This window comes from Pseudopipra pipra, chromosome 5, assembly GCF_036250125.1.
Source record: "Pseudopipra pipra isolate bDixPip1 chromosome 5, bDixPip1.hap1, whole genome shotgun sequence".
NCBI lineage: Eukaryota > Metazoa > Chordata > Aves > Passeriformes > Pipridae > Pseudopipra > Pseudopipra pipra.
This window is the reverse complement of record NC_087553.1, coordinates 25999394-26018357: the sequence shown is the minus strand read 5'-3', so window position 1 is coordinate 26018357 and position 18964 is coordinate 25999394. Positions and strand designations below refer to the sequence as shown.

The window sequence follows — 18964 nt, the reverse complement described above, 5'->3', positions numbered from 1 at the left end:
CAGTCTCTTGAGGTCCAATTTTCATCATTAAACAAGCTAATAGCATCCAGACCATTGTCTGCAGCTATGAGCCTGGGCTTGTGAGTTGGTGGGTGACAGTTTTTCATGGAGATAAACTTGATTCTTGGGTAAAAAAAAAAACAGCTCAGAATAAATAATACCTCAGTATTTCAGTCCCCTCTAACTCACTTCTCCTGTCATACAAAACTTACTCTGATAATAGGCAGTAACATTCAAGATTACAGCTCTTGACTGGCAAATAATTGCAAGCTTCCTGTTTGTTATTCCAGTTCCAGAGCAGCCCACTTGTTCACCACCCATTTTATGCTGTTTTTCAAATGTTAGACTATTTGAAGTAGGTATGCTCATTTCTGGATGACTGTGTTGTACCTTGCACCATGAAATCCCATCCTTTTGGAGATCTGCATTTTACAGTAACAGAAATGCTTTATGAAGTTAGTATTATGGTGGAATAGTACTAGTACCACAGTACAAATGGAGAATCCTTGACTTTACATGAAATAAGATGCAAAAGAATGATAATTCAGGTTGCAAAACCACACACTCAAAAAAAATGCCAGAAATAAGGGTGTCTATGGAAGTGTCATTTTGGGTTCTTATGAATGTATCTTATAAGGTAGTAATCACTGTTTCCATAAGGCCCTACCTCACCCTGTAGGATGAAGGGTACTCATTCATGAACGTGGTTGTCCTTGCTGATGCTGTATCATGCTTACTGCATATGATTCCTTCTCAGTTCTGAAAGTAGAACCAGGAAATTTTCTGTGTTTGTCATGCCTAAGAGTTTCATGAACACTAACAAACTTTTTTATGTACCATATGTTGCAGACACACAATCGTCAGGTGGATTTGCATTCATAAATTGTGTTTAGTATGTATTTGTTTCTGGTTTGTGACCTGCCCTTTTTAATACCATGAAAAAGCCAAAATAAATTATAGTGAATGTTCCCAATAGTTTGGGGTGCTTATTTTACTAGATACAGTATGTAGCATTTTCTGCATTCTAAATACAGGTATCAAAAGGAATATATTGTCCTTTTTCTTCAGATATACCTTCCTCATTAACTCTACTCCACTTAAGCAAATGCGGTAGGATCCTCCAGATGACAAATACACTGTACAATCATGACTGATTTCTAAGAGCAGTTCTGTGTCATGCATGGAAGAGGCAGTGTTCTGTACAAAACCTAGCATATAATTACACTATTTAGTCCATATTAAATGTAATATAATTTGTCTACTATATAATATGTAGAAATGAGCTAGATTAAATTTGGATTTTTTTCACTTCTTTCTTGACTTTGCAACCTTTGAGATTTTTTTGGAGTAACTTTTTGTGTTCAAGTTCCAAGGCTATGCTTACTTCATTTTCTTTCAATTTTGTTATGAGACATCACATTATCATGTGGCCATCTGTCAGAGAGCACAATTGCAAGCTAATTTCCCTCCTTTGAGTAATACAGCAGTAATAAATTGCAAGAGCTGCATGGAGATGGAATGAGAGTTTCACAAACATATTTAAAAAATAGCAGAGGAGTTGGTAAAACTGGTGAGTCCCTGGTTTCACCCCAGGAAGAGTATGATTTAATGAGAACAAAGACTTCTTTGGGGGTTTTTTTATACATTTTCCTTTCTGTTTCTTCAGTCTGTATGTCTGGTATGTTCTCCCCTCTAGTTCTTCATATCAGCCACAGGCCTTTTATCTAGTTGGTCTCAGGCTCCTCTTCACAAATTTCTTATTCCAGTGTCTTTGTAAGACCCAATTCATCCTACTCCTTTCTGACTTTTCCTTTGTCCAGTTTTCTAGCTTGGCTTCTTACTCTCTGCTCTTACATCACCTCCTCTTCTCCTTTCTTGCTCCTAGCTGTTTTTCCTCTCTGGGCTTTCTTATTCCTGTTTGGTTCTCCTAACTTAGCTCCTTGTTACTCCAAACTCTGCTAGTCCTGGTTTGTTCTTGTATATTGTCCTTTATCTTCTCTATTTCACCTTTCTATGCCTTATCCCAATAGTTCTTAGTCTCCATTCTTCTGGCTGAATCAGTCCTCATTTGGTCTTAGCCTCCTGCTGGCACTCATCCATAGTTCCTCACTCCTGACTTCTAGTAACATGGGTCTCCTTACCATACTAGCCTTCATTCTTTCTGCAGTTTGATTGCCTTTCTCAGTAATGTTTTCACTTCTGCCTTCTGGACTAGTGCTCCCCATTGTGCAGTTTTGAAATGGTCACTTTCTTCCTTCAGGTCACTTGATCCTTAGAAATGTCCCCTGACAGCTTCACTGCTTTTGGGTCTGGTGCTGAAGTCTGAGGGCTGAGGCTCATTTACAGGAAAGACCTCACCCCCAAACAGAAGTATACTTGGTGGAATTTTTGAAGGACCTAACTAAAATCTAAGAAGCCTCTCCTGAGGATGTGCACATGAAAATCCCCCTTTCTCCTTTCAAGAAGTTTATATTTGTTAATTTTGTGGTAGCTGGCAAGGGCATGCTTTAGCTAAAATTCAGGTCCTACTGAAAAGCAGGATGTGGTAGAGCTTTTCAGAGAAAAATTCCTGGGATGTTTAACATGGGCAGTATAACTTTTTTTCCAAGAAAAAGTTTTAAGGAAATCATTGGGCTGCTTTAGCTGAAGTTTTCAACCAAAACAAATAAAAGAGCCCCAGCTTGAAGTAGATTCTCGGCATTCAAAATTTCAGCCTGATGGTGTGACAGTAAAAGACCTTGTTTGCAGTTGTTTTTATCTGTGGGTGTAATCAAGCCATCTTAATCTATAGACACTCTTCCAATAAATCTGTGTAAAAGATATAAACAAGCTATATGGAATAAGACTTGATTTTCATTTATGGCCAAGCAGAAAATTCAGGCTTCCTTGAGAAACAAATCAGCATTATTTTCTTTCCTCAGCCTGCTGTCTGACTATAAACCCTTTTTATTCGTTATGCAGTGCTACTGTCTTTCCTGTAGTGAATCAGATATGGGTATTTCTGAAGTTCCTTGAGCTCAGTGGTAGTTTCATTTGAAGTCAACCATCCTGCTTTTGAAGGATGGTGCCACCTTGCTTTATTTAGGATTTGTCACAGATCTGTTCTGAATCCTCAGAAGTTTGTGTTGACACTTACAAGGGCTTTCAGGCTTTTGGAATATGTATGACTGGTTTTGTATCTTAAAAAAAAAAGGGGGGCAGAAAACACTTGCTGGAGTGTTTTTTAGGTTATATGGAGTCATACACACTTGGTGTTTGAGTTCCTGTAGCATCCCTGGAAGTGACCATGCCTTCACTGAGATCGTATTCCGATGAAGTTGCAGCGTGAGCTGAAGCATGTTTCTACCCTTGCATCTGTGTGAGTTAGAAGTTAGTCCCCTGTCAGTTACTGTGCCTCATTTGAAAGGCAGCAGGTTTTTGGGAAAGGACTGGAGGATGGAATATGTCAAAATGACTCCAGTTTCTTGCAGCACCGAAGGCTGGCCCCGTGGTGTGACCTGGGCTCTGGCTTCTGTGCCAATGGTCGATTTCCAGTCCCACCCTGGTGAGGAGCCAGGCTTTGCACCACTGTTGCTAATTGACTGCTATGCAAAGCACATGGCTTCATAAGTTGCCAGTTTGTACATATGGATGTTTTTATATAGCCTAATTCAGCCTTTCTTTTAATCTCCTTTCATAGAAAATAATCTCTGGCAGTATAGGGTGCAAGAGAGCTGAATATTTCTTATCCATTTGCATAAAAATCAAGATCAGTAGCGCCACTTAAGTAATTTTTGTATGGAGATGACTGTGGTTAACGTTGTCTGTATTTGGCTTTTGTCTGTCCAAATTTATGAAGAGCCTCTGATGTCTCAAGATAACTTAGTCCTAGGATATCTCCATGGAAACAGGATCTTTGTTTTCTGAAATTTTATATCCTCTCTCTCTGCTTGTTCCTCCCCACCTGGAGTCAGATCCTGATGGTTGTAGCACACTTGTCCCCACAACATGTATCGTAGGCAGTTCCACTTAAAAAAGATTTTTGACTGTAAATTAGGAAAAGCAAAATGAAATGGAATTTCAGAGGATAGAAATCCTGTGTCTTCCCAAGTAACATTAAAGATGAGTAACAGGCAGAACAGAGAGGGTGAGACAAGGTATGAAGCTTACAGAAGAATAATTGCTTCTATTAAAAATGTTTTAGGTTTTCCCTGACTACTTTATGGAGAAAAATCTGTGCAAACAAGGACAAGTCTCAGTTCTTTTCCCTTTCTGCCACAATGAGCTGATCATAGCTATGCGTCTGCTGACTTCATGATGAATTGTAATCTGTGATAAAAAATACTTGGAACTGCTAACCAGAATCCAGGCCAGCTTTGTAATGATGAACAATTTCTGCCTTATTGGTATTCAGATGATTTTCTACAGTGTACTGATGAAATTTTTCATAGTTGTCCTTTAATAGAAACAAAAAAAATTGCTATTAATTGGATCTGCTATTAGTATTTGCAAAAAAAATGCTGATCTTAGTAAGAAATTGAGCTCCATCACAGATCAGGCATGAGGTACAAGGTTTCTGGCAGTTCTTTCTGATCCTTGTACAGTCTTCCTTTCTGATGTACTAGCTAGAGAACTGCATTCATTACCGATGTTGAGTTTCCAAGAAAGAAGAAAACTCCATCCTGTTCTAACATACTGTGTATGTTTTTATGATTGCTCTGTATATTTTTGATGATTGCTGTATTATGCAGTGATAATTCATGCTGTAGACTAAATGTACTATTCCTGCCCTTATAATGAGAAAACATTTTATTTATCTCCTGTGATTTGCTAATGCTGCATTTGAAATTATCTGTGGCAGGACTGAGGGTTTTACTCCCCTTTCCTAAAATCTCTCAAGTAACTTAGCCCATTGCATGCTGTTTCCCTTTGATTCAGGCCAGAGGCATTCGTGTTGAAACATAGGCATTTCATAGCAGAGGGATGCTCTGCCAAAGCCTGGGTATCTAGAAAGCTTTTCCCTCAAGCTTTAGTTCCAGTCTCCTGCTGTCTGCTAAACTCTTCCAGCAGATTGAAACAGCAGGTAGCACTGGTTATGCTACATACTTAAGAGCATTTTAAATTAGCACATTTTATTTACCATTGTGCTTCTTTCACTTGTGAGCTGTTGGGGTAGGTTGGAAAAGACAGGAGGTCGTGAGCACCTTGCTGAATTCTCCCGCTCGGTGTTGGTCGCGCTGAGGGGGTGGTGGTGCTTGGCCCTACTGGTGTGGTGGTAGTGCTGGGTCAGCCTGCCTCCCGTGGGGGAGGCGGCTGGAACAGAACAATGTCAGACATTTGGGCAGGTTGAGAGGTGACCCTGCAGTTCAGGGTGCCCAGGGGAGGCAGCTGAACACTCTGAGTACTGCTTTTTCCCTCAGCTGGAGTTCTGGAAGCCGACTCATCCCTCAGAGGTGTAGTCTGGGAGAGGGTATGAGAGGAGAAACAACTCTTAGACTGGCAGTGCTGCTAAAGAAATGCTTTTCAAATGGCAGTATTGCTTCATTTGTTCCTAAATAAGCAATCCTACATAGGTGCCCCACTTTTTGCAATAGGTTTAAATCATTAATTAAACTATTTTGTAGATCATAGAAGCTTCACATATATGAGTCATGGAAGCAGATCCAAGAGCAGCATGAGTGACCTGACTACCAGACATAGTGTCACAGTGTAAACTGGTGACCAGGATTTGGGATTGCAGATAAGCTGTATACACCCATATCTAGAGACACACACCCCTTCTTCCCCTGATGTTGGCAGGGCCTTGGGGTAAGGATGAAAGGCAATGATTTTGCTATGAAAAACAAGGATCGTCTGTTCAAGTTGGATGAATGTGTCTATCTTCGTTGTGCTGAAGCAAGGAAGTTTGGAAAAGCTGAATGGGATTGGGGCACAGGATTTGTAGATTTGCTGTTATGATTCTTACTGCATACAGAGCATCGGGAAAACCAGGAATGCTTGGTAATCTGGGCAACATTGTCACTTGGGGTGTTGAGTAATTTTGTTTGCTAAAACTTTGGGGGTGGAAGGGATGAACCTTCTAATAACATAGTATTCCTATAAGAGATCTTTGAATGAAAAATTTATACCTGTGAGGCAAGATTAACACGTGATGTATTATTCAAGTTGGTTTTCATTTAAAAAGTAATAAATTTCTGTCTTCTCCTCCTTTAGATTGTTTACTAAACGAAGAGAATTTCTCAGTGAGGTGCCCCAAGCACAAGGTAAGAATCCTCTCCTGAATTAGACTTATTTTTTTGCTACCTTCTTCTGGTTTTTAAATTTGGATTAGTAATTCTATACCTGGATAACATCTGCAGTCAGATATGACTCTAATGTGTAATTCTAGTGTAATTCCTCTGTGATGTGTGCTTGTGGTATGTGTTTGCTGGGGGCAGACATCAACTCAAGAAGAATACAGAGTTTAAGAAGATAAAATTTTTGTCCCATCTGTTCAGTTGTTGTTTAGATCCTTCATGACTGTAGCAAGCTCAGCTTCATTTCCTGAATTCTGTGATAGAATCAGTACGTTGCCTCACTGTTTCTGTTTGAGTGCTACATTGAACTGTCTGTGGGTTTTCTCCTTGAATTTACTGAGGATGCAAGAAGGAATAAAAATGGCTTATGGAAAAGTCCTCCTGGTTGTGGGAAACACTATTTTCTAGTGTAGTGGTAGCTTTTAGACTGAGTCCTACCACTCAGCCTTCAATAAATCTGTTGGGTTGTTCTGTAGATCTTTGGCTCAGAAGACCCATATGCTGCTTCTGCCCAGGGTTTGGGTATCCTTAACTAAGTGTCCCTGGAGCCTGCAAACACTGTGGTGCTAAGAGCTGTCTGTATGGAAAGAGGAGACAAGGTAGACAGTACTCATAAGTAATGGGATACAGTGCTGGGAATGCCCCTCCCAGCCTGTAAGGGAGGATGTGGATACCAGTCTTCCAATTTTAAATGCTCAGAAGTATCCGGTTCTTGTGGCCAGTTGGATACAACAGGAATTGTGCAAGAGTGGGGATGGCTTGTGCTGGAAAATAAACCATAATAGGGAAGAATTATGTTGCTTTCTAGTGGGGGTTAGTCTCCATTTAGTTCTCATCTGCAGATCTCTTCTCTGCCTAGAACTAGACTGACATCTGGTGGTCTTTTGTCTTCACAGATTATGGTTAATCTGTCTTTTGTAAACATGCAAGAATCAGTCTTGTATTCCTTTCTGGGTGTTCTACCACAAAATGATGTATTTATACACACATATTTAAAACGTGCTGGAAGATTCAGCGCACATTCAGGGTGTTATCCAGAATTGGCCTACTTTTCATCATATAAAAGAAAATAAATTATTCTGCACAATTGTGGAATAATGTTGACAATGTACAGCAAGCTTAAATTGATGCATTAAATGCTACAAGAACCTGCAGATCTTGCCAAACAAAAACGGGAAGGATGAGTTCCCCTTACTGTGGAATGCAGCCCTTTGCCCAACTTTGGATATTTGGCTAAAGATAATTGGAGGGTGTCCTGGTTTTGGCTGGAATGGTTATTTTCTTCCTGGTACTTAGTTGCCAGCTGGGGTTTAAACCGTGACAGAAGGCTGGGGTTTTGAAGGCTTTTTTATTTTTGCTGCCCATTGCCTGATTATTACAGGGAAACACAGTGTTACATAGATGGCTCAAGTCATTGCTGTTGTACGTGAGCACTTGCAGTGATGGTGCTCCCTGCGGTGAAAGGAAACAACTGTTTCAGTTTCAAACAAAGAATCCAGCCTCCCAGAGAAGTTTTTTGAGAAGGCATATGGGTTTCTAAAATAATCTGAGGGGGGGTGAGAGGAGGAAAACTACCAGTTAAGTTCATAGAGGTACTTCATGAGGCAATACAATTTTGAATTTTGTTCAAAACTGTCCCACCGCAGATTGTTTTCTTTGTTGCATCAAAACCAGAAATTCAATACCAGCAGCCTCTCTTTGTCACTGAAGTTTGTTGGCTTTTGCTTAGTAAAGACACGAATCATTTGTTTGAATTCAAGCAGAGTTGTCTTTGCTTGGCTGTGACTCTGCCCTCACCATGTGTTTCACTAATCATTACTGGTTTGTTTCAAATTCTTCTGCAGTGCAGAATATAGGATCACTCTGCTCCTTCCATTGTAGTGGCTGGAAAGGGGAGTTCCAGACAGTGACAAGGCAGGAACAGGAAGGTTGAAAACCTAGAATGACTGGAGAACAAATGGCATCAATTTTTTTTTGCATTACATAAACCTGAGCAATTGAGAGGAAGAAAGACTTTAAGACCATTGAAAGCCGTGCTGTTAGGTAACACCAGCTTAGCATTATTAGCTAATTAGTATCTGTTTAATACCTCACCCTTCTGTAGTTAATGGGTGGAAGAGCTAACTTTATAAATCCACTAGCGCTGAGTAAGTCCCCCAGTGCTGTGCTTCTTGCCCTTTTGCAGTCCATGCCTCACATCGGTAAACACACTTCATCATAATAAGCGGCTCCTGGAGAGCAAAGGTGCTTCTCGCCTCATTAACTGCGCTTGACACTTCAGGCATAAGCAAGCTAAGTCCAGAGGGACTGGTCCTGCCTTTCCCTGTGCTCCCCAGTGAGCTTTCCCATTTCCTTCTGTCAGCATTGATGCTTCAACCAACCATGTCCTGAATGTGCTACTTATGCAAAATATCAGCTTTTATCACAGGGAAAACGCTGTCTGAAAACTAATCATCTTTTGAAGGGTTAGCTTCCTCTCACAAATCCAACTGGCTCTGTGTCTGCTTCGCAGCAAATGTGGTTGCAACAGAGCAGAGGAGGATGCCGAGGCACTGAGTAGTCTATAAAGGGTATGGGATACCTCACCTTTTGGTGGCTCTGCAGTCTTAGATTATCTTAAGCCATCTCTGGAGCAATTTTAAAGTGATACTTCTCAGCTTGTTCTATCCTTTTGTGTTAAATTCTGTGTTTCTTAAAATAACCCAGGCTTTCATATCTCAAACTCTTTACTTTTGCGGAATTGCCTGCTTTTGTCTCAGGGAAAACTCTGTCTGAAAAATCTGTGTCTGGTTCCAATACTGACTTCTCTTTCTCTCTCTCACTTTCTGTATGTTCACTTTCCCTACCCCTGTCTTCCGTTGCTCCCTCATTTTCTTTTTCCTCCTCTGTTTGGCTTGCTGGTTCGTCAGCCCCCCCTTCCTTGCTCTCTTCCCTCCTTGCAGAACAAGATGGTGAAAGGCAGCCTCAGCACAGAGCAGTCGGAGCGGGGGTGAGGGGGGAAGTGTACTCCTGGGAATGGATATAAAAGCAAGCACAGGTGAGTTGGGGAGAGTTTCCAGTTTCCGCTGCTGCCTTCTGGGGCTCTTTCCAGTGCCTTCCCCATTTCTGTGAGAAATCAAGGTGCTTTTGTGTACATTCAGAAAATTTGTAATGATTTTTTTCCTCCTGCTACCGTTCTGTTCAGGCTAGTGACTTCACTTTTTTGTATTTCTGCAGCAGTTCCTTCTGTTAAGCAGTGAAAGGCAAAGCTTGTTAGCTGTTACCACTACCTGATTACTCTCTCAGCTAAACCAGTGGCAGAAATCTCCTTTTGTATCGTGTCCCTAAGGATCTGAAGGGGTGTTTTTGCAAGTCTCAGAGTAGTTAATAGTAAGCTTCCCTATAAATAAATAAACTCCTTGAAGTATCTTAGATTGTAAGTATGTAAGGAATAATTAAAATACTGATGAGTTCAGGATTATTGTAATCTAGGATTCCCCTGTTTTCTAGAAATGTAGATACAGGGATAACTAAATTAGTCTTAGTGGGAGCCCACTGCGTTTCTATTAGCCCTGTGTTTTTCTCCATTTTGTGAACAGACCTGGGTCAGAGAAGGTGGAACTATATCCAGAAGTGCTCACAATCTTGTAACTTTTTAATGTGCCCCAAGTGCCCCACTGCACTTCCTTCCTGCCTCCTCCTTTGTCTAATCCCAGCGTTCATACAGCCATGTGTGAACTTGATGGGGAGTTCAGTTTGTCTGAAACTGCTTTTTGTCATGTTAGCGTCTGAGCTGGGTCATTTTCCCAATCTGGTTCACTGTATGGCTGGGAAAATACACTGGCACAAGGAGGGAGTAGCACCCAAGGAACAGGATGGGGTTGGGATTTCTTATTTTGTGTTCAATGGCAAGTACACGGTTGTTCAAAGGCAACAGAGTAGAATAAAGTGAAGTAAGTATTTGGTTTCAAATTAATATTTGTTGGCACCCTTTCCATGAAACTGCAGCCCAAGAAGGTCTCTTACCTTCATTTCACTGCTTAGTTGCATTTCTTACTCAAGATAGTTGCTTCTCAGTCCTTTTCATGCAATCATGCAGGTGAAGCTGCTCTTTCATGTCAGTGCTTGGAGCTGATGATGATAATCCTTTTCCCTCACTGCCATTCTCTTGCTTCCCAGGCACATCCCCTACCTTAAAATATTTCCTATTTTTAGAGTTACGTGATTGTGAAATACTTTTAATGATGTTTTCTGTGAAAGATGAGAGATTAATTGGAAAATTCTGGCGTTTTAGTGCAGTAGCAGAAGACAGATAGTGTTTCATATAAACACTTTGTAGACTGACTGCTGACTTGGTTTAGCTCTGCTACGTTCTGTGGTTTTTCATTTTAAACAGCCTTCTTTCTTGGCTTTGGAGTGTTGTTTTAACAGTTACCATGCAAACAGTATTTAACAGTATTCAGTGTTTGAGTAGCTTTTTCCTTCCATGGTAAAGGTCATTGGGATTTCTTTAAGCTTTTCTCTTTTCCTTAAAATGTAACAGGCAAGGTAATTCGTGACATTAAAACAGGACAGTGGTCTCACAGACAAAGGTGCCTGTTACAACTGTTTAACACTAGGAAAATCTTATCAGTGATGATTTTTGGTCCGTTCCTTTAAGGCACTGGTGAACAGTGTCCCAGAGACCTTTTACACAGCTTTGTTTCCTGCATTATTTTCCAGTGCTAACTCTTTTTTTATATGTGATAGGAATGTATTGGCTTAAGACCTTGCAGGCTGTGGAATCTCTGTACCATGTTCACTGTGTTTTCTAGACATCTCTCTAAAGTATCATTTCTTTCCAAATCCACTTTTGCCTCAAGTAGCTCTTATCTGAAGGTCCTATTATGCCACCTCCTTTTGATGTTGAGAATGTCTTAAAAATTAAGTTCTTCAACCTGACCTTGCATTACAAAATATAAACCCCAAGCAAATCTAAAAGATCCAATTACATTAAAAAATATTTGTTGTGTTACTGTGATAATTAAAGAACTGCCCTTCTGCTAGCCTTAGAGTAAGATAGAATGGTCTCTCAGTGAGATTATTGGGCTGTTTGAGTCCTGGTTCACTCCTGAGCCCAGCAAGTTAAGAAAAATCCTGCATGTTGGATAACATCCAGGCAAGTCAGTGTATTCTGTCTCTGTTGCTTCTCTCTCCCTGAGCCAGTTGCCTCTAGAACATTTGGATCAAGTCCAGATCTGGAGAGTGACTGTGAGAGAAAGTCTGGTGCTCTGGATCTTGTCCAGGAACGAGGAAGGACTCTCTGTGTTGAGCCTGTTTCTTCCCTGAGCCAGTGCCTAATGCTCTGGACCAATTCCAGGCATGGGCATGCTGCAGTTGTACAGGAGCCAGAGACAGCAACACGGCCTTGACACTCCTTCAGCAAGGGCTCGCAGTTGCACAGTAATGAACACCACAAAGGTCAGCTGCCTGAACTCTCTAGGAACCTCCCCCCTTTCCTCTTCAGCTGTAGCTCCACAGCTTTGCCCGTCTGGTTTTTGTACGTACTCGCCTGACTCTCTCTTCACTCTCAGCCTGGCACCCCTGGGTGGGGGATATTTTCAGCCAAGTGTTAGGCTTGCTGGGATGTAATCTAATTGATGTGCTGCTGATGAGAGCAGCACTGACTTCTGTATCACACTTAGTTAGGGTTCCTGGAGCTTAATTGCCAGCTATGAATGAACATGGGTGTTACTTCGTTCCCAGGCACACCTCTAATTCAGTTAACTGCTTTCCATATGCATCACTTATGTTGCAAATTTTTTCCTTTTCCCAAGCTCACTAGCTGGTAGGAAGGGATTTATCTAAGTCATATCAAAGTAAGTAACCTTACTAAATAAATAAATTGTTGGGAGAAGGGAAAAAAGGAATATCTTATTTCAAACTTTGCTTTCTCTCTGTGCAGATTAAAATGAGAACCATAGCGTAGAGAAATGAAATTGTGGTTTCTCTTTTGAACTGAGCTTCCACCAACCTAGCAAACTCCTGAAGTTCATTTTCTCACCTCAGAGAATTTCTGGACAGGGAGAACATGTGCCAAACACTTGGACATTTCCACATTTGTGTTGAAAGACATCACAAGCTTAGTCCTTCTGTGAACTGCTGCCACCACCATAACATGACAATTAGAACAAAAAAGCAACATAAAGAAATATTACCTGCCCTCCAATTAGTTAAACCACAGCTTTACCTTTAGCTGGTGAAATGTAGCCATTTCCCAGATTTGGTTCCTGCGACTGGACTCCTGTAATTTTGGTACTGGTTTCACTGTCTGCTACATGTTCACCGGAAAGCACTGTTGCACGGTAGTGGGGTGACCTGTATATGAAAACACTTGGGTCCAGTCCCTGAGGGGCAACATGGCATCCCGGAAGCTGTCATCACATTGGAACACTTGGCCCCTCTGTTTCCCGTTCTCACCGTCAGCGTGAGGAGCGAGCACGAGGTGAGCGAGCTCCTGTCTGGCTGCTGGCGGTAGTGGCTCTGTCAGAGTCGTGGCACGGATCATCCTGTCATCGTGGACCTGCTCCATAACTGGGCTTGTTTAATCTTTTACTGATTGTTAAACTAATGCTTTTTATCCATGGATTTGCTTTTATGAACTCCTCACCATTGTGCTTCCATCCGTTTTCAGTCCACAAAATCAAAGAGCTCTCGGTGTTACTGCTGTGGTAGGTGCTGAGTGGGTTTTTCCAAAGCTGGGGGGGGCCTGCTGGCAGGCAGAGGCAAGGAACCATTCCAATATTATTTTCACTTTGTTTTTCAGGTTAGGCTGTTGAGATAAAAAGCGGTGGACATTCGTGACTGAATGGAATCTCTCCCACTGTGCAGCCATGCCCCCTCTCGACGTGCCTGCCAATGCCAGCACTTCCTTCATAAATTCTTACATCACACTCAAGACTGATGACATCACAGAATCTGACCAAGGAGTCTGAACCAGCTGTTTCCATGGACACAATCTCCATAGTGACAGTGGGAAGGGGAGGGGGAAAAAGGAAACAGGTGGGGGGAATTAAAGAGGGAGGGATAAATATATATATATATAAAGATCTATTTTTTAGTCTTGAAAGACTTTGTTTTAAATGAAAGGTGCGCTATATCCCTTTTGATGCTTTTGATTAACAAAACCCCATATAAATTAAAAAAGAAACCTATAGCTTAAGTAAATATTAAACCCAAAATTAAAGCAAGGTGAGCCTAACATTTTGTGGGAAAGAACAGCAGAACTGGGAACACTCCAAACAGGACTTGTCTCTGTTTCTCTTGCTTTCTTTCTCACAACATTCAATGAAATTCCATTTTAAAAGGCAAATAAAATACTGATGATTGCGGGGTGTGGGAGGAAGGCTTGGATGGTTGCAGGTGATGGGGTTTCAGTACTTGTTCTGAGGGGCAGTGTTTTGAGAAACACTGTTAACGGCGTAAGCTTGAAAAACATCTGAAGACCCTTGGGTCATGAGACTCATGAAGTAAGAGGCTGCTGCCTGTTTGATCCCATACACCTCATTTGTGTGGGAACAGCTGTCCCACATGGGGCAAGGGAGTATCTCTCCTTTATGGCAACAAAGTGCACCCCCAAATCATTCCAAGAAGCTGCCTTCAGTTTGAAAGGCAGGTGAGAGGAAGTCATGGTTTACCTGCCAGATTGGGGAACAAAAGGAAGTCTGAATGTTGGTGGAGTCAATGTATCTTCAAACTGATTGGGGAAAATCCACTTGGCCCTTCTTTTTATTTTATGTATTTGCTTTTCCTAAGGAAGGAAGAGGGAATGTCAGTGTAACAGCCTACACTATATGGTTATTTGGGGTGGGGTTTTTTTTGTAAATTATGTAATTTTAAAACATTTGGGTTTAAGGAACAAAACAAAAAAAAATCATAATTTTTTCTTGTTAAGGCCTTAAGAAAGGGGTTAGTGCATCTTTCAGGGGTCACTCTGCCATGGGAATAAAAATAGCTGTTTCACAAACAGTTTTATATAAAAAAAGCTTAAAAAAGCCAAAAAAACTAATAAACTTCATTTTAACCTTGTCTCCTTTTGTTTTGTGCGAACTTGATTTGTTTAAAAGGACAGAGAGAGACAGTACTATCTGCTGCTTTTTGGTTTCTTTGCCTTCATCGGTTCTGCCTTCAGTGATGACCTTCTGAACTGGCCCAGCAAGAGGAAGACCACAAAGGCTTTGAAAAACTAAAGCTTAGGATTTGTTTGATGTTCAGAGATAACGAGCCAATGACTGGATGAATTTTCTGTTCATGTGAGTTGGTGGTATTTCACCAGGTCACTGACTTCTTTCACTCATAGAATGGTAGCATATCCTAGCGATATCAAACAGCGTGGTGTTTACTGGGAAGTCACTAGAGATAGGGATCTAACCAGCATGACATGGATAAAAAATGGGGTTGATATTGTGGGGAGGGAAGAACTATTTTAAAAGTTATGTACTGGATGCTTGCTCAACTACTCGCATTTTGGAGTATTCAGCACATACAAATAAAATCTATGATAGCTCATATTAAGATATCTATTTTAACTCTATTTTTAAAAGATCGATTTAAAGATTTGGGAGATAATTTGGCAGTTATTTATTTCTAGAAGTTGCTACTTTCACTCATGAGTATTTGGGAAGAAAGGCAGTCCTCTGCTTACTCCTTTCCTAGTAGCAGCTACTGAAGTTAGTATGTCCTTTACATTGAGAAATAGACCTGTTGTGATAAATGTCACTAATGTGTCCTGAATTGGTGCTGAAAATATTTAACTGCTGGTGTAGTCAGAAAAAAAATCATTTTTAGCATAGTTAATGTGATTGAGTAAATGACTTCTTTTCAACTGAATAAAAATTGGTTTTTTTTTCATAGTGTCTGTTCTACCTATTTTAAAAAAAAAAGTTATTGCATTGATTTATGTCGGTGAAGAGTCATCTCTGTAGCACTGTGACAGCGGCCCAGCGTGTGCTGCAACTGCTGAATTTGACGCTTTTGGCTCTTCAGGGTGGTGTCACGCAGCAGAGGCAGATGGTTTTTGGGTAGCTGGGAGGGAACCTTGGAGGTTTTCCGTGTGGGAGCCTGTGGCAGTTGTGGAGATTCAATATTTCCTTGTGCACCATGATTGGAAAGTAGTGGGAGTCGTGTAGAACAAATAAAGAAATGGTACCACAGTTGACTCCATGGGAAGTATTTCTCAGTGGGGAGTGTTTAAAACCCCTTCAACTCAGCTGTGGTCAGAGGTGGGGGTGCTCTCTAGTAGGGAGGGGGTCGTGCATGTTGGTCACCTTTGTTGGCCAAGTCTTTACAGAAGGCAGAGCTACCACAATTCTAAAACCAAGCCAGAAGGAATTTAAACAACGTGTAATGGCTTCTTGGGAGAACCTGGAAATGATCCAGAACAGTCATAAATCCAGTTGGAAATAAAAATTTCTTTTGGCTGAGAAAATAATAAAGTGCTGAGTGGATTCTGAAAGCAGCTGTTGTACAGAACGTTTACCTACTCCATCCTGCAAAAGCAATTAACATCTTGATCTCACGGATACCCTAAACCTGAAAGAAAGAAAAGGGTTGGAAGTCTTTGTAATTTAGAATTTGTGGAGCAGAAATGACCTGCAGCAGAACATTGAAGCAGATTGTGTATAAACGAAAATGAGTGGCCTGCCAGCCACTTGGGAATTACCTGTTTGGATGAGGAGTGAGTGACCTCATGAGAGTTTGGATAAGGCGGCTCATTTTCAAAGTGTTTCTCCATGCTGTCTGACTCCCATCAGGATCTCTTGAAAGGAAGGAGACTTACACCAGTGTGGTGGCAATTGTATGTGGGGATTTAGCAGCGTTTCCAAAGTGTATGGTTGCCATTTAAAAAGGAAGCTCCAGTGGCTAACCAGAGTAAGTCACCAGTGCTGAACAGGGTCAAAGGAAAAGATCACGTTTTCCCATAAAGGATATGCAGTGGATTCTACATGCAAAGGATGTTGATGTGATAAGGCTAAAGGGACTCCTCCTGCAGGAGCTGATGGAGACCCTGGAATATGTACAGCAAGCATATCCCGATACCAGGAGCTGCTGATTGATACAGTTGTCATGGATTTTTATTGCATGTTGAAATCCACACTTGGAAGTCCAAGGCATAGACTCCTGGATTGTGCAGGACAGGAGAAACCAGTCTCAGCTGCCACTGCAGAAGGTGATGACCATCCCACTAATCTGTACCACGTAGGTACAAAGGGGATTTTACCTGGGGTTGTGATATTCTTGAATCTTCTGAAATGCTTAGAGCAAAGCAAAGTGATGATGTGAAATGGTGTTGAAACAAAAAACATTGAGGGGGTCAGGGCAGAGCATCTGCTGAAGAATGTTGCACATCTAGTTCACGGAGTCCAGCTAATACCAAGGTAAAGAAATATATTTTCAGTAGGACATGCATTTAAAAAAAGGTACTTTGTTGAGATGTGGGCAATTAAATGACAGCTCTGGTATTTGGACTGTTTAATGTGCAGTGTGAACTGTAATGTACATAAGAATGTATGTGAGGAAATAATACCTTGAACTGGTACATTTACCATTTACAGGGTGAACATTTTGGGGCTGAGTTGGATATAAACTTTCTAAATTAGCGTGCCTATTAATCATGTCATTACAATCAGGAAACTACCTGTGCTGTCTTGAGTGCAGTGGGTGTCCTGGATATGGTAGAGGGACACAGTATGGGTTTGTCTGATTAGATCCTTGACTTACCAAAATGACTGGAAGAAGCAGTCCTCTATGTAAAAATTTAGAAAATTGAGTGGAAATATCAGATCTTTGGAAGTGGAACAGGGTATCTGGATGGTTGAGGATGAATAAATCATCATTGCTCTGGATTTTTTTTTTAAGCAATTAAAAGTTATGTGGAAAAGAACAGAAAGAGGACAGGCAATCCAGGTTCAGTTACAGATCTAGAAAACACAAAGATGTGGCTTTACTGACTTTGTTATGAGATGCCGAAAGTGCAGTTTCAATCTTAGTTTTGGGTTAGAAATCCCTGTTGTGAAACAGGATGAGATTCTAACAAACATGTTTAGTCTTGGGTTTGGTTTTTTGTTTCGGGTTTTTTAAAAAATAGAGCTCCTGCAGCATATTGTGAGTCAGAGAATTTAGTCAATAAAGGTAGAGGGCAAAGGTGATTATTAGAAAATTGTGGGAGACCAGTAACACTGTGGTTATTCTCTCTGGCATTGCTGCACACTGAAGAGAGCTTGGCTAATGCACATCACTGAAAAATTCATTCCATATGATACCTGCACCATCAACTCCCAAACTGAGCTGTGCTATTCAGCTAAAAATTATTATGTAGAGCTTTGAAGGAGAGAATTAGGTTTTCCTTTTGAGTGCAAGGGTCATTGAAATTGCTGTCATTGTCTCTGCATGCGAGTGTTTAATATTTTGCTCTGTACTTTTAGTGGGATCCAAAAGGTCAGCTCTGTCATCCAGCTGATGCGTGAAGAGGGTGCCGCTTACAGAATCTTTCTGTAGGATTTTATTTCTTAAGTGGGACCCATATCCCAGTTAGTGCTTCTACAGAAGGGAGCCTGAATTAGAAGGGAAGCATTGCTTGTTTGCTGGTTTCTTTCACGGGGCTATACCGAGAGCCAAGATTGCTTCCCTTTCCTCTTCATCCTCTAGAGGGTTTTTGTAATTTATTGCTTAACTCAGTTTTAACACTATGGTTTCAAGGTTTTGACCTTACCTGGCCAGCTTTAGAAATGCTGGTATTTCTTAGCAGCTCTAGAGAGACTTACCTCCCATGCAAAATATTTGAACAAGAAAAATAGTCTTCCAGCTCATAGCAACTCTCCTGTGAAGAAAATGTTCTGCTCTAGCTGGGGATCAGGATTCGGCTTGGTGTGTTCTCCTCTGTGTGATAAAACCTGCACGTGCTACTGAACGTGAGCACAGCCAGGTCATCTGCAAATACCACCTGCATTGCATGAGGGGCTTTGGGGCTGTAGGTACACCTGCTAACAGCCAAACTCAAGTTTGCAGTGGGTTTGGAGGTCGGTGCTCCCTGGCTTTGATATATAATCATGGCAATGGTTTCCTGAGTTTTACTGAAATTGCTTATTTTCAGTGCCACATCTTTTAGTGGGGAGCAGCAAAGAATGGCAGAGAAATTGTCAGGGAAAGAGCTGGGAGGTATTTACAGTAAAGATAAATAGGTGGTCTAAGGATAAATCTGCATTGTGTGAGTCCCCTGAGCTGAAGCCAGTTTATCAAAGAAAGGTTACCACATTTCATGGTTTTATTAAAAAATAGAAGTCTACATTTTATAGCATTTGTATTAGGAAAACTTAATTAGACTTTCACCTGAGTTCCTGCACACCTGAGCTGGATTGCCCTCTCAGAAGAGAAATGGAATCATTAGATTCTTATAAATTGTAGATTATTTTGAGGACATTATTTTGGGGACTGTTGGAATTACCATGAATAGATATTTGACTTCTACTACGGAGCATAACAGTATCTACTTCTTGTGCACTTTTTCATCACCTGGAGTTGAAGTACCTTACAAGTAAGACAGATCTCTTGGTTCCCATTTGTAGTCAGAGAAAATACAGAAAAAAAAAAACAGATTATTGTTCAGTGTTGTACTACGAAATTAAGAATTGGCAGGTGGAAATGGATCTCAGAGAAGCAAGAAAGCACAGTTT

General features: G+C 41.0%; 1 protein-coding gene and 1 long non-coding RNA gene across 8 annotated transcripts in view; one reads left to right on the top strand and one right to left on the bottom strand.

The window, feature by feature from the left end:
• The window catches only part of TCF20 (transcription factor 20), a 130188-nt gene extending 115045 nt beyond the window's left edge, over positions 1-15143 (top strand). For 5 of the 7 annotated variants that reach the window (XM_064656680.1, XM_064656676.1, XM_064656681.1 and 2 more), the window contains 4 exons: positions 6193-6242; positions 9185-9312; positions 13060-13295; positions 14360-15143. In XM_064656680.1, coding sequence (XP_064512750.1) covers positions 6193-6242; positions 9185-9268 — 134 coding nt within the window. In that variant the 3' untranslated portion in view covers positions 9269-9312; positions 13060-13295; positions 14360-15143. The remainder of the gene's footprint in view (positions 1-6192; positions 6243-9184; positions 9313-13059; positions 13296-14359) is intronic. The other 2 variants (XM_064656682.1, XM_064656683.1) reach the window with 2 other exon arrangements.
• On the bottom strand, positions 10275-13063 carry LOC135415153 (uncharacterized). The gene is made up of 2 exons (XR_010430973.1): positions 12452-13063; positions 10275-10446 (listed from the first exon to the last, which is right to left on the bottom strand). It is a non-coding gene; the product is annotated as an uncharacterized LOC135415153 (long non-coding RNA).
• Positions 15144-18964: the final 3821 nt, after the last annotated feature.